The sequence below is a fragment of the Akebia trifoliata genome, chromosome 9, assembly GCF_017979445.1.
Source record: "Akebia trifoliata isolate Shusen 1 chromosome 9, ASM1797944v1, whole genome shotgun sequence".
Taxonomy (NCBI): domain Eukaryota; kingdom Viridiplantae; phylum Streptophyta; class Magnoliopsida; order Ranunculales; family Lardizabalaceae; genus Akebia; species Akebia trifoliata.
Window position 1 is genome coordinate 12,480,839 of NC_141383.1, and position 15,947 is coordinate 12,496,785.

The 15,947-nt window shown below is 34.0% G+C and overlaps 1 protein-coding gene across 1 annotated transcript; it reads right to left on the minus strand.

Annotated features, from left to right (window-relative positions):
* Positions 1-4,767: 4,767 nt before the first annotated feature.
* On the minus strand, positions 4,768-7,994 carry LOC147394308 (receptor protein kinase-like protein ZAR1). The gene is made up of 2 exons (XM_086454024.1): positions 6,253-7,994; positions 4,768-5,822 (listed from the first exon to the last, which is right to left on the minus strand). Exons 1-2 carry the CDS (start codon positions 7,730-7,732, stop codon positions 5,164-5,166), a joined length of 2,139 nt encoding a protein of 712 aa, XP_086310150.1. The 5' UTR covers positions 7,733-7,994; the 3' UTR covers positions 4,768-5,163.
* Between the last annotated feature and the right edge of the window lie 7,953 nt (positions 7,995-15,947).

The following is a 15,947-nucleotide window of genomic DNA, read 5'->3' on the forward strand; positions in this document are numbered from 1 at the left end:
CGAGGAAAATAAATAATGAAATTTTGAGAAAATTCTGAAAGTGATGCTTCGGGTAAAATTTTAGGATGTTTATGATCATTTTAATGGAATCTTACCTTACCATTGGATTCAAAATGATCGAAAAATATACTTTAGCCTGTAAGCATGCTCAAATGCGAGTTCGAATAGAAAAATTGCAAAATCCTTGATTACCTAGTCAGATCAGGTTAAAATGATAACTTTTTTCTAGAGAAAGAAATGTTAAGATTCGATCATACCATTGGGTTCATAACGAAAAATTATTGAACATGGACTACTTGCTTGTCATTTTTTAAGACTAGAAAGTCAAAATATCGTCAAAAACGAAAATGACATCAATTTTAGGATCCCATTAGGCCAAGAATGTAAATTTTTGTTAAAGAAATAATTTGTAGAATTTGACCACACCATTAGATTTGGAATGAAAAATTAAACAAAATAGAGTATTTACTAGTCACTTTTGGAGTCTAGACCGTCAAATGAAACAATAGGTAAAATATCGATTTCGTCCCAAAAAATTTATATAAATAAATTTTCAAAAATTTTCACTATTCATCGTCATTTAAAACCAGCCAACATTTTTTTTTAATTTGATTTTTCTCTTGACTTTCCAACTCAGATTCGCCGCGAACTATCTGTCTTCGACCTCTGACGCAGAAGGGAAAAACGTTTGCAACCTAGACTTCTACAAACCCCCTCCCCTAATTTTCTTTCGTTTTCTCGTATTTTTCATTCCGTATCATCAAAAAACAGCCATAAGTGATACGGGGGTTTCGTATCTTCGATCCTATATTTCATCTGTTTCGGAGTCAAATCGTCCTCCATCGTAGAAGAGAGAAAGAACAACGGCATCGAGATCTTCGAAATCACTAGGTCAGATTCAAAAATCAGCCGCCTCAAAGTTCGATTTGTCTTGATTTCCATGTCAAATTATCTCGATTTTCGTGCACGCGCTTCAATTCTATCTCCTAGAGATTTGTAAGGAACTCTTAATTTCTATTAGTAATCATAGATTGTGAAAATTGCATTTAGGATTTTTTCAGAAATTTGTTACATATTTTCAAAATATAAAATTCTTTTCGTTATTTCAAATTCACGCTAGAACCTGCATATTTGATGTGTTTAATTGTATTTTATAATAAATTATACGTGGGTAGGACATTTCATTGGATTTCTTCCATCACTTGGGTCCTATGCACCGTTCGGACCCTGTTTTGACTTAAGTTGTGCAATTTTTTAATGTTATTGATAAAAATGAATTTTCTAGTCGAAAAAAAATGATTTAATATTCAATGAACTCATATTGAGTTGATGGATATTAGAAAGTGGATATTTTGTTCGAAAGATTAAAAACTATGAAAATTGAAAAAGGGAAAAAGGGGATGAAACGGTTAAATGTAAGAATCACACCCGATGGGTGATGTCTCCATTTTATATTGTAATGCTTTATGTAGGTCGGTGAAGGGATATCCAATGATAATGATTGGTTGCATGTTTATTTAAATTCTGTTGGCGTAGAAACTCCAAGTTTTGTTATTTATTTTGGGCCGGGTGGCTATAATTGCATGGTAGAAAACTAGATATATATTATCAATCTTGTATTGTTAATTTCTCTTTTATTTTCAAATGAAATATATATATATGGGAAATGTTCAGCACCCTAAGTTTTACCACACACTTTAACAAACGTTTTTTGTCCTACATGAGTTAAAAGTTTTGGAATGGGCTGATTTTTGGTGAGGATGATCTCTATGATTAGAAGATCATCCTCCCCAAAAATCAGCCCATTCCGAAATGTTTAGCCCCATGTTTACACGTTGAAAAATTGTGGACCGTCCATTTTTTGTAAACCATTTTTGATGGGGTTAGAAGTTTTGGAATGAGCTGATTTTTGATGAGGATGATCTCCTCACCATAGAGATCATCCTCACCAAAATTCAGCCCATTCCAAAACTTCTAACCCATGTAAGACAAAACACGTTTGTTAAAGTGTGTGGTAAAGCTTAGGGTGCTGAACGGGACCCTATATATATATATATATATATATATATATTATATATATATATATATATTTTTGTGAACTTAAAGAGCTTCTAAATACCTGAAGAAATAGTCTGGCATATCATTCATAGTGATATACTATCATGGGATGTACGGTAAAGACAACCAAACTCATACGTGGTATGGGACGCGTATGAGAGTGGAGTCACAATTGGAATCCGGGTTTATGAATATTTATCTTTACTAGTGAACTTGTAATGTAAAGATGGTCGTATACAAATGATTTGTATATTTGGGAATCACAAGCATGTCTGATAGGCATAGACGAAGATGATTAGTCAGTGATCACTAATAATTTATAGTAGTCGAACGTTTTGACACATCGAAAAGAGACCCATTGTTTACGGTCACGTCAAACGGCCAACCTGAGCCAGATAAATGGTCCCGCAAGTGTGGTAAACAGCAACCAGCCGCAAGTGACAGACTATTTCTTCAGGTATTCACAAGCTCTTTAAAAGTTCACAAAATAATTATATATATATATATATATATATATATATATATCTTTTGAAAACAAATAAGAAATTAAAATTACAAAGTTGAAAATGGATATTCAGTTTCCTACCATGCAACTGTGGCTATGCGGTTTAAAATAAATAACAGAACAAAATAATAAGCAGTGCCTCGCGCTAATAGAAAGTAAATAAACATGCAACCAATATATTATCCCTGGATATCCGTTTATCAACCCACACATAGCATCACAATGAAAAATGCAGACAGCACCTCTCAGGTGTGACTCTAACATTTTACCGTTTCATACCCTGTTTTCTTTTTTTCGATTTTTACAGTTTTCAATATTTCAAATACGATATTCATTTTCCGACATTCATCAACTTAATATGAATTTATTGATTATTAAAACATTTTTCAAATCTTAAAATTCATTTTTATCAATTAAATTGAAAAATTACAAAATTTATATCAACATGGGGTCCGAGCAGTGCACAGAACCCAACTGGCCAACACAAAATTCGGTGAAATATCCTACCCACTTATAATTTGTTATAAAATACAATTAAACATATCAAATATGCAAGTTCTGACGTGAATTTGAAATAACCAAATGAATTTTATATTTTTGGAAACATCTCACAAGTTTTCGTTAAAACCCTAAATACGATTTTTACAATGTACAGGTTACCAGTAGAAATTGAGAGTCCTTATAAATCTTTGTGCAACAGAATTGAAGTACGTGTGCAGAAGTCAAGACGATCGGTGCGGAAATTGAGACGAATCGGATGTTGAGGTGACTGATTTTAAAATCTGACTTGGTGGTTTCGAAGATCTTGATGCCGTCATCCTTTTTCCCTTCTGCGGCGGGGGACGATTTGACCCCAAAATAGATGGAATTCGAGATTTAAAAATCAAAATCCCTATATCATATACAGATGATTTTTGGCGATACGAGACGACAGAGAAGAGAAAATGAAAGGAAATTGGGTAGGTTTTGTAGAGGTCAAGGTTGCGGACGTTTTCCCCTTCTACGTCGGAAGTCGACGGCCATCCGTTCGTGGCAAATCTGAGGTTGAAGATTTAAAAAAAAAAATTGTTAAAAATACCTTGGTTGGTTTTTAACGATTTAAAATGATGATGAATACTGATTTTGTTTTAAAAAAAAATTATTTATATAAGTTTTAGGACAAAATCGATATTTTACCTATTGTTTCGTTTGACGATAACTTAACCGTTCAGATTCCAAAAGTAACGAATGAATACTCTATTTTGTATAATTTTTCGTTCCAGATCTAATGATGTGGTCAAATTCTATAAATTATGTTTCTAACAAAAATTTACTTTTTCAACCTAATGAGACCCTAAAATTGATCTCGTTTTCATTTTTAGCAATAATTCGACTTTTTGGACTAAAAAAATGACAAGTAAATAGTTCATTTTCTATAATTTTTCATTACAAACCCAATGGTATGATCAAATTTTAAAAATTCCTACTTTAGCAAAAAGTCATTATTTTAATCTGATCCGACTCGAAAATTGAAGATTTTACAATTTTTCTGTTCGAACTCGGATTTTAGCGTGCTTATAGGCTAAAGTATGTTTACCAACCATTTTGAATCCAATGGTGATGTCAGATTTCATTAAAAATGATCAGAACAAAATCCTACAATTTTATCTTAAATCCTACTTTCAATTTTTTTTTTAAATTCCACTATTTATTTTTTTCTTGAGATACGAATTGAAAACTCAGGATTTTACAAGAATAATATTTTCCTATTTCATAATTCTTCCGTACCTCATCTTATCATTTCAATTACAGATACTCTGCCAATTGAGGAATAGTTAAAAGAGGCTCCGATGGAGTACCATCTCGCTGGTCACATTTCGACAAGTTTTGCAATTTTAAAAAAAATTGATCCAATTTTGCATAATACGCTAAACCTATGGAATTGTTTGTAAAATGTCATTTATCCAAAGCCAAATAATGAAAAAACTCCAAAGAACCCTAACTAATTCAGAGAAGAGGATTAAAAAAAAAAAAAGGGTTATCTCTCACAGGATGGGGCATAGTGATATGAGTGAGGAATTTGCAAATAAAGAAAAAGTTAGTTAAAATGTTGAAAATTAGGGTATTTTAGCCAATTCACACAAAATACTGTAGCATTTCAGCCTGTTTTGCAGCCCGATTTTGCAAATACTCTAAGCCTATGGAATTATTTGGTAAAATGTCGATTATCCAAAGCCAAATCATGAGAAAGCCATTAACAAAACTCATTATTTTCTACAACAAACAAGCTAAAAGTTGAGGTAGCTTAAGAAAGGAAACAATACTCTCTCTATCTGAGAACCATGCTGACCTATCTTCACCTAAGAGGTTCCCTAAAATGTCTCTCTATTGAAACCAATTGCAAGCAAAAACCAAGTATTGTTTCCTATTATTCTTCTCTATCCTGCACCAACTGCATACTTCTTCGTAGTCATTGAAATGCTCATGCGAGCTCCCATTGCAAACTATGCTCCAAATCCCCGTCTCAGGTCCCTATTTGTTCAAGGATTCGCCCCCCCCAGCGAACTTCAAATTTCGAATTCAATCAAAGAATTTCAATTTCATCTTTGGGTGAGCATTTATCAAGCCGTGGCACCAATCAATCTGTTCAAAATATCTGATACGTGCCTCATTGAAGGTCTTCTCTCAGGGCTGGTCTGAACACAAGCTAACGCGATTTTCAACACAGCAACGATCTCTTCTTCCTTGTCTGGCTCCCGAGCTAAGAACGGGTCTAAGACGTCACCAAGAGGCTTCTTTTCTTCAATGCAGTACTGAATCCATCGAACAAGATCCATTTCTGTAGTGCCAACTTGGACAACAGGGGATCTTCCAGAGATCATTTCTAGTAAAATCACCCCGAATGAGTACACGTCCCACTTCTGTGAAGGCTTTACAACTTTCAGGGCTTCGGGAGCTTGATAACAAGAACTTGGATTCATGGTCGGACTAACCATTAAAACATCAGATGGTGAGTTGTAATGTTGTTTTTCGGATGCCATTCGAGTAGACTGGAGTGTTGGGGATCCACCAGCAATGTTGGCAAGGCGTCCAAGGCCGAAATCAGAGATGTGGGGTTCCATGTTCTCTCCGAGAAGTATATTGTTTGGCTTCAAATCTCCATGAACGTACTTTTTGGGACTGAATTCATGCAAATAGGTCATGCCCTTCGCTATTCCTTTCATTATTCTCAATCGAACAGACCAAATAAGAGGCGTGACGGATACCATTCCAGCTTTCCCTGATAATAAGAAGAAACACAATCAGGCCTAAATTATAAAATGCACAAAGATGAAGAGATGAGACCAACATTCTATGTCGAGAAAGAAATTACAGCCCATATTTCTCCCAATACCTCACTCAAACCTCCCCAGCCCGGGAATCCTAGTTTCAATTTTGATCTCGCTCTTTTGTAACCCTAAGATGAGACGCATTACACTATACATACCTCGAAACCTAGAATACCCAATTTTGGTAAAGATATTTGGTACATCCCTGATGATGAATCACCAACTAAATTCAAGACATCTATCACAACAAAAAATAAATTTTCTTTTTTTATGATAAATAAGATAGAACACAATTAAGTCAACAGGACATTAAAATAGAAACCACGAAGCCAAGTAAGAAAGAAAATTGAATTTTGGGAACATGTTGTAGGGGAAACATACCATGAAGTGCTGTCGAGAGGTTACCGTTGGGTACATAATTATAGATGAGCAGCTTCTCGTCAATGGACCAGTAATAGGCTCTCAAAGTTACAATGTTTGGATGCCTAACCTTTCCGATCGCTTCTACTTCAGTCTGAAACTCCTTAAACCTTTGAGATCCACCTTCACCCAATCTTCTCACGGCTAATGTTTGTCCTTCTTCCAGCACGACTTTGTACACGATCCCAATTCCACTCTTACCAAGAACAAAAGCAGATGCTTTAAGAAGCTCATCAAGATCAAAACCCAACTGTGTATCCAACGGTACAAGATCATAATGCTCGACATTGTCTGATAGAGTCTCTGACTCATCTTTTCTAAAACACAGACATTCCTTCCTCCCTCTTCTCCCCTTCTCATAATTACAGTCATCCTCATCTTTACTAGCTCTACATGCACACATCCTCCCATAACAATAAGAGAACAACAACCCAATGAGAAAAATACCGACCACATCACTTACCACGATAGCAATCACAGCACCCTTACTCAGATTTCTTCCTTTTCCACTCTTATTCCCAATATCCATGGTCACAGGTGTGTTATTACTCGGTATGTAAGGAAGTGAGGATGGAGTGTTAGCGCCCTGACTGTCCAAAGGGCACGGGTTCTTCAATGGAGGGCCGCAAAGCCCCGAATTCCCGATAAATGCTGTCGGTCCCCTATTCACTAGAGCGCCATTTTGGGGTATCGGCCCACTTAGATTGTTATAACTGAGATCAATATATACCTTCTCAGGAAGTTTTCCGAGGCTCACTGGTATCGAACCAGAGAAGTGATTATAGGAAAGATCTACCGTTCCTTGCAAGCTCGATAGATTGCCCATATCACTAGGAATCGAACCGTTAAATAGATTGAAGGAAAGGTCAAGTTTTTCTAGAGAAACCAAATTAGAACCAAACTGAATCGGTAGAGAACCAGTGAGATCGTTTCGACTGAGAACAAGAGTTTTTAATCTCTTGCATTGGATTATCGATGTGGGTATTGAACCATTGATCGAATTCTGGGATAAATCCAAAGTCTGGAGGTATTTAAGATTACCAATCTCAATAGGGATAGACCCAGATAAGGAATTTGCATAAAGGACTAAACTTTGTAATCCATGAGCTTTGAAGAGCTCAACATCTAAGCTCCCATTGAACTTGTTGTTCCTTAGATTAACATGTCTAAGAGCTGAGAGAGACCCAAGAGCTGAAGGAAGAAACCCAACAAGTTTCTTCTTTGGGATACTAAGAGAAGAAACTTTTCCTTCTCTGCATGTAATCCCATTCCATGAACAAGGAGTTTCATCTGAAGAGTTCCAGTTATTCAGAGACCCTTCTGGGTCTTCACTTATAGCTTTTTTGAATGATAAAAGAGCAAGTCCTTCATCATTCAAGGAACCCACAAGAATAGATGAGTTGCAGAGAAGAAAAATTAACCAAAACAGAGAGAAACCCATCACTAAAAACTTCAAAAAATAAAAAATAAAATGACCGTTGGAGCTAATCCAGAGCAGAGAAATGGGTTTCACAGGGCTTACCTTCTCTCCAAAGATGTTTACGTATGTGAATAGACCTCGAATCAAAGAAGAATAAGAGAGAATAAGACAGAGAAGATAGTCAGTGAGTACTGATGGAGGAGAAGAGTTGAGGAAGAAGGTAAAGCTTTGAAGTTTCAGAGAACCTTCGAGAATGAGACTATAGGGAAAATTAGGTAGACTAGAGAATCGATATATCACCGTTAAAATCCTTTATGTTCCCCTCTTCCTATTTTCTCGCGATATTTTGTGAAAACACATTGGAACCAACTACTTGCAGATCACAAGTAACCGGTTGCAGCCCCTTCGGTCCACCCCAGAAAAGAAAGCTTCGTTTTTGGGGCCCTCGGTAATTATTAAATACAATAATTAAAACTTTTACTCTTTTAAGGGGTCCTTCTTAAAGAAATAAACATAAACAAACCCCCTACACTCTGGATTCTAGAAGACTGCACTCCAGAAGGTGAGCGTGACAACTTCATTTCCCTCGAACCCACACCATAAAAAATCAAAAGATGTACAGAGACATTTCTTTGCTTTACAGCTGATAATAATGATAAAATATTACTATTTTCTTTCTCTTTTGGCAAACCACCGTTTAACCACTCAAAACCACTTGCTTTTCTCACTTCCTGGTTTTGTCACACTCTTGGAAACAATTTTTTTTTTTTTAAATGTAGGTTGATTGACACGTGTGTAAAAGAATTCAGTGAGACCATTAACAATAAAAATTAAGAGTCCCGTAGCCTTACAAAGTTAACAAGGATTGCACCTTCTTGAGGGTCCTCGAACTCACCTCTTGGCATAAAAAATATGATCCGATGGCTCAGGGTTTTAAAGTATCAAAATTTATGAATTTTGAAAACAAAATTATTTTATACCATTGAATTTCATTTTTAAGTTTGGAAGTTATGTTGAAATTTGATAGTCGTTCATTTTCAAAACTTTGAATTTAGTTTAAAAGAAAAAAAATTTATTTATTTTTTTAGATCCGAAGTGTTTAAGTAACTTAGAGGACTATGGGGTTGGATGTTTAATGTGATACTCCATTTGAACAAAATGACTCTTAGTAAGGTTCAAAATCTCACTATATTAGTAACGAAAGAGTCTTACTAAAACTAAAAAGAAAAAAAATCAATAAATGACATGTCTTAACATTTCACCCTAGTTTTAGTAGGAGAAAGGAAAAAAAATAATCCAGTTTGGTCATACAATTTAAAAGCAGCCAACTTTTAGATTTCAAGATCATAGAATTATTATTATTGATAATCAAGTATCCCAGTAGACAATGGATCGAGATTGTATCAAGGCTTTGACCTGTTCATAAACCATAGTATTTTCCAAGGACTAATCCCGCCTGAGGTATGTACATTACCTGCACATCACACGCACCAAGTAAGTGAGGGTGCACCCTCGCGGAGTTACGGGTGACCCCTAAAAACTATTGACTAGTGAATCCTGTGAAATCTTGACTCAAGAGCCTATGTACGGAATTAGTGGTAACACATTCCCCAAATTAACATAGGCAATGTTTTATTAAATAGGTCATGGCATATTGCCCTCAAAGGGTTAGTATGTAGGAAAAATTATGTACCAAGATTTAGAGTACATGCATAATATATTACACTAATGATAATTTGAAACTCTATTTTCAGATGCCACCCATACGCTCCCTAACCTGGTAGTTACAAAACTTTAAATCTTTTTCTTATGTATCTTGAAGCAAAGGATTTACGATTTTGTGATGGGGGCATCTATAAGAAGAGCTTCAGATAATAATGACTATATTTTAGAGTGATATAATCATAACATCATGTGATACAATTAAAAAATTGAAAATCTTATAAATAGATTATAAGCGAAAATAAAAAAATGTAAATTCATCTAAAACTACCACCTACACTACAAAAATTAAGATTGGTTCTGAAGAGTTAAAAGTGAGAACTAGTGAAACCATCTTCATTAGTAATTAGATACTTGTTTGAGTCTTGGATGCATTTACTTAAACCAAATTTGATCTGGTTCCAGCATATGTAAGTCGGGTTTGAGTCATATGTCATACTTAATAGCTGCATTCGAATTAGGATAGGTAGATTTGGGTATAAATCATGATCAAACCAATCAGAGTCTTGTCAAGACCTAGTATATATGGGTTTGATATAGGTCCAACACATCTTATGCTCAAGGGACAAAGTATGTCAATGGGAACCCAATTACCTGAATACTTGATATTTCCAAAATCAATTGATTGGCTATATCATCATAGGCCCAATTATTTTTCAATTAAGTTCTAAGTAATATTCTTAACAATATTTAAAAATCTAAAACAGTAAAGGACTCAGTAGATTGGCCAAGCTAGTTCAAAATACTTTATCTGAAAAGTGAAACATCAAGTACACAAAATTTGGCTTATTCTCGAAACTAGTGTCACAGGTCACAATGAGCCTATATCGTGGATCATGATCAAGTTTTTTGTCTAAAAATCATACAACATCATGGATGATCAAAGTCTAATGAGCATGGTGTATGAAAAATTTGAGAGTCAAAGAGTTCTCAATCCAGAGAATTGATCAAAGAAAGCAAAAAAATTAGAAAAGTGAGCAAATGAAGTGTGGTTGTTCAAACCACTATATGGACAAAACGTTACAATTAAACCGTTATATAGACATATAGCAATTTTAGTCTCCCAACCTGTTTGCCTGAGTGTAATTTCACATGTGTTCTTTAAATATAATTCCCTATATGTTGTCAAAAGCTCACTCACTCTGTACTCAAAAATATTTTTAGACATTGCAAAATAGTTACGTTTTTTATTATTTCAGGAAAGACTTAATCTGTAAGTTTGCTCCCCCCCCCCCCCCCCCCTTTTTTTGATTTTTATAAATAGGAAGGAGAGGCTACTATGTTAGGGATTGAATCATTTTTATAATTTTTCTTTTGGAGAAAATCTAGGTTGGAAAAGAAAAAGAGAAATATCTTTCTACCTACAGTGAAGATTTGTTGAAACTGAAGCTCGATTCAGATCAACAAAGAAGTAAAAGATGGAATTTCGATAATATCAAAAGAAGTCTATTCGATTTAAGAAGAAGATAAAATCAAATTCATGTTGTAATATATATTATTTTCATTTCTACTGATAGACTTTGAGCTTTTTTATCAATAATTCACAACTTTTACCATTATAAATCAAATTTAACCATGAATTTCATCAAATTTGATTACCCATTCAAAATGGATTTCTAATCAGTAAATATGATTTTCCACTCATTAGTTTTGATATTTGAATCTAAAGATGATTTCACTCACTAAGAAATTGTTTAGTTGAATTCTTTTGCTTCAAATTCAATTTAGATATAATTTTAATTTAATTTGAACTTTGGAGGATTTGAAGAAATATTGAGGTCTGAAATTGATCTTCTTCCTTGTGGTGGGGTCGAAATCAACCAATAACTTATCATTGTCCCCCAATGAATCCAGATTCGAAAATTTGAATCATATAAGTTGTGGAGAGCATAACCATGAGAGAGAAAAATAAAATGGTGTTTTCATTGAGATGTTCTTGGTTGTGATTAGTTTCATTTTTCTTATTATTGTGTGTCCACGGATGTTCTACTAATTTCTTTATTTCTTTCTCGAGATTTGGATTTACAAATAGTCTCTCAACATTTCGTTTTATTATTATTTCTTTCTTTGAATAATTTCATTATTCATCTATAGTTATTTCCTTATTTTAGTCATGTTCTATGAGAGTTTACAAATCTTATTTGATTTGTTTCTTTAATCAATTGTTTCTCTTCTTCACTTATCTAGTTGATTATAATATTTTTGGTTTTTATGGTCAATTTTCCTTTGTTTTAGATATTCTTTCCTTTCAATTTGGTCATTCATCTTATACTTTTGTTCCAGTCTTTCATTTTGTTGTATAATTAAAATCTCATTTATTTTTCCCCTTAAACCACTATGATTACTGCTATCCATATTACTATATATATAGGAACATGTTCACCCTACTATTTACCCTACATTTTGCCCTACATGTTTTCTCTTACACGGGTTAGAAGTCTTGGAATGTGCTGAGTTTTGGTGAGGATGATCTTTATGGTGAGGAGAACATCCTCACCTAAAATCAGCCCATCCCGAAACTTCTAGCCCCATGTTTACAAGTTGAAGAATAGTGGACTCCATTTTTTGTAAATCATTTTTGATGGGGTTAGAAGTTTTGGAATGGGCTGATTTTGGTGATGATGATACCCTCATTATAAAGATCATCCTCACTAAAAATCAGCTCATTCCATAACTTCTAACCCATGTAGGATAATACACGTAGGGCACAACGTAGGGAAATAGTAGGGTGTCGAACATGTCCCATATATATATATAACGATACCAGAATTGATATATATATATATATATATATATATATATATATATACGATATCAAAATCACTATATATATAACGACATCAGAATCACTATGTATAGCGATTTTGACACTGTCTTGTTTGATTATTGTGTGACCACTTTATAACGATTTTTGCTATGTTTTTCATATTCTTTGTGTTTTGTATTTTTTGTTTTTCTTCCTCCTTTTTTTTCCTTGTGCTCTTGTTCTTATGATCTTTATTTCATCTTTTGTTTATTCATTTTATGATTTCTCATTTTGTGATTTGGATTTGGAGAACGATCGAGGATTGCGTAACACCACATTTTTTTTTTCGAAAAAATAATTTTACATATCACTATATGGCGTTATGCTGCCCAATTTTCTCCAGATCCATACTGCTATTTTGTTTGCTTCTACCACATAGCGATTTTATTTTATTTTTCCTGATTTCTCTTTTTATGAGTCATTTTTTATTTTTCTGATTTCTCTTTTTATGATTTCAATTTGGAGAAAGATTGAGGATTGCGTACCACCCCATATTTTTCTTCAGAAAAATATTTTTCATACAACTATACGGCGTTATGCTGTCCAATTTTCTCTAGATCCATATCGTTATTTTGCTTCTGTCATATAACGATCTTCATAAATTTAACGATTTTTCTTGTGTTACCTTTTTAGATAAACGTATATCTCTTTTCTGGTTTCTTATGCAAGCTTTCTATTTAGGAAATTAGACATAACTCTGGTTCTTATTTTGTCTTTAATAATCAATTCGATTTATTCAAATTTTTTTGAAATGTTTGGATTATTGATTAAAACCTTCTGTAATGCAATATATGATCATTTTGGGTTATAATTAGTTTATTCTTTGGCTTATTCGACGTCTTTGAGATGTTTGGACTATCGACTTAAGTTTTTCTCACATAACATATTTTTGTTTTGGTCAAATATGTATTCACTTTTGAAGCCTTAATGTCTAGAACACATTCTTTTTTTTTTATCAAAATATAGAAAAACAAAGATCCTTTAAATTTTAAGTATAGATGATAATATTTTTAAAGCTAGAGAAATTCTAAGTCAATCCAAACGACACAAAGGCAATACTCGAATATATGATTGTCCGATGGAATTGATTAGTGAAATGACTAACGAGGAAGCTAACAAAGGACCCCAACAAGCATGAGACACGAATGTTCTGGAAGATATGTTCCGTGTGTAGATGAGAGGAAAATGATAAAGAAAAAGAAGTTGTGCAAGAAAAGGACAACGCCTCCACTTCTAAGGCATCATCAACTGATTAAAGAATAGATAATGATATCCTAGAAGAAAACAGAGCTTTGAAGTCACAGGTATGGAAAACGAGGAAGACTATGGATAAGATTACGAAAAATAAAGAATAACACACACCAGAAGGAGAGTGCAAAAATTTCAAACTACTAAAACGTCAAGAAGATCCAACCAAGAAATAACTATAGAAGAGTTTGTCTTTGAACAACATGACTAATATTAGGAATGTGATTTAAGTAATGATAAAGACAATGAGTTCTGAGAAAAGAGAAGGGAAGAATCACTGGAAAACATTCCAAAGAAATTTACTCCACCAATTTTTTTGTAATATGATGGATCCATTGCACCAAGTGATCACATTTACAAGTTTGAAATATTGTGTGAAGAACATGCATGGATCCAATGCTAATGCTCAAGTTGTTTCTTACGTCTTTGAGTGGACCAACTCTTACTTGGTTTTCAAATCGCCCAACAAATAGTGTGGAAAACTGAAAAGATTTTTGTGAATTATTTTGTGGAAGATTCTTTTCCTCTCGAAAGATTGTAACGATTGAAGATCTCCAAAGATGTAGATAGGATCCCGATTAATCATTGATCGCCTATTTTGACAATTTTCAAACACTCATTTACAAACTTACTAACAATATGTTATAAATAAGTATAATGAACGATTTCATTGGAGGAGTATCTCCAAAATTTCAAAAATACTTGAACATCAATATAGCAAAGACAATGGTAGACCTTCAAAGAAAAGTAGAAGGGCTCCAATAGTATTATAAATTGACATGAGTATATGCACACGCTGTAGAAGAAGAATTTCAACCTAACTATAATGAGCTATACGAAATGATAAGAAATATCAATATAAGATAAAAGAAAAATTGAACTATGATGCTGACAAAATAAATGTAATTTTCCGACACTTATTATAGAACAATCTGATCATGTTACTGAAAGCGCCCTCGATCCGCGGGGTGCGCGGATCCGCTTTTGACCCTTGAGGTTTGGGAGTCGCCACCTAGTTATTATGGTCTAGGAACCAAAATGACTCTAAAACGGATAATGAACTAATCTATTATAGAAAATCTGAATCCGGGGATCATGTTACGAGGTTGGAAGGTGTTACGCACCAACCCCGCCCGGCCATTGCCGGTCTCTACTTATCCCAAATAAATCTACATCACTAATGACAAACCTAGATTAAAAAATAATGAAAAATCTTACCTTCGATCTGCAAAAGTGATATTCCCTCAGATCTGGTGAAAACGGCTCCTTGTACTGTATTCCTCACTTCGTTCTATCTCCGGATCTGATTTCTGATCTCTGAGGTAAGGTATCTCCTTCTTGGATCTGGGTGTTTCGAATTTGTTGTGAATTTTTGGGATGTTTTTGAGAGGTTTTTGGGTATTTTTTAGGCTAAAATCGGAGTAGGGGTGTTAGGGAAGGAGTTGGGGCTCCAAAATTAGGGTTTTGGGGAGGTTGTGGAGGCTTCTTCACCTACTTTTTCTAGGATTTTTCTTTGATACGAAAATAGGGTGTGGAGGCTCCTATTTATAAAGTTTTTAGAAGCATTTAGGGTTTGATTAGCGTTTCTTTTAGGGTTTCAATTAGGGTTTTGACTTAGTCTTTAGGGTTTTAGGGTTTTGACTTTAGTCTTATGAGATTGACTTGATTAGTTTAGATTAGGGTTTGGATTTAGGGTTTTGACCTTAGTCTTATGAGATTGACTTGATTAGTTTTAGATTAGGGTTTTGATTTAGGGTTTTGACCTTAGTCTTATGAGATTGACTCGATTAGTACCTTGACTTCAGTCTTGCTTGATTGACTTTAATTTTGACTTCAGTTTCACTTGATTGACTTTAATACCTTGACTTCAGTCTTGCTTGATTTACTTTTAATTTTTGGAGAACCCCCTTCTATTATATCTTTAATTCTTTGGACCCCCAAATGGAGGGGTCCTTAAAGAAATATCCCACGAACCCTCAACAATTTTGCTTGAGAGTCCAATTAATCGATTTTTTAGGTTCAAATTTTTAAATTAATTTCATTGATGTTTCACTTTAATTATTTAATGTTTTATTTATTAATTTCGAATTTTGTAATTATGAAAATTGTGAAATTACCGTTTTGCCCTCGGAGAGGATTTTTTACGTTTTAAGTCATTTTTCAATGTTCCAGGATGTTTTGGAATCAGTTTTTCGTAAGGAATTCAATGGGAATGTTGGTTTTTGTCATTTATGAAGTTTTTTGTATGAAATGATCATGAACTTTATGAGGGGTATTTTCGTAATTTTGTCAAATTTTGTGAAAATTGGTTTCTATGTTTCTGGGGTCGTATTTTCCTAGCGCAGCATGGTTTCTAAGTTTTGTCAGTTCGAGATACCTCATCCGGATTTCTGAAACATATCTGGTAACAAAATAAAGCATTGGAATAGACATCCATCATTGGGAACCTTTGCGATCGGG

What these genes read in the sequence shown, in the direction of transcription:
- LOC147394308 (XM_086454024.1), bottom strand. Translation starts at nt 7,732, where the DNA reads ATGGGTTTCTCTCTGTTTTGGTTAATTTTTCTTCTCTGCAACTCATCT. An exon ending in CCTCTCGACAGCACTTCATG is followed by an intron (nt 5,823 to 6,252) that starts GTATGTTTCCCC and finishes TCTTATTATCAG; the next exon opens with GGAAAGCTGGAATGGTATCC.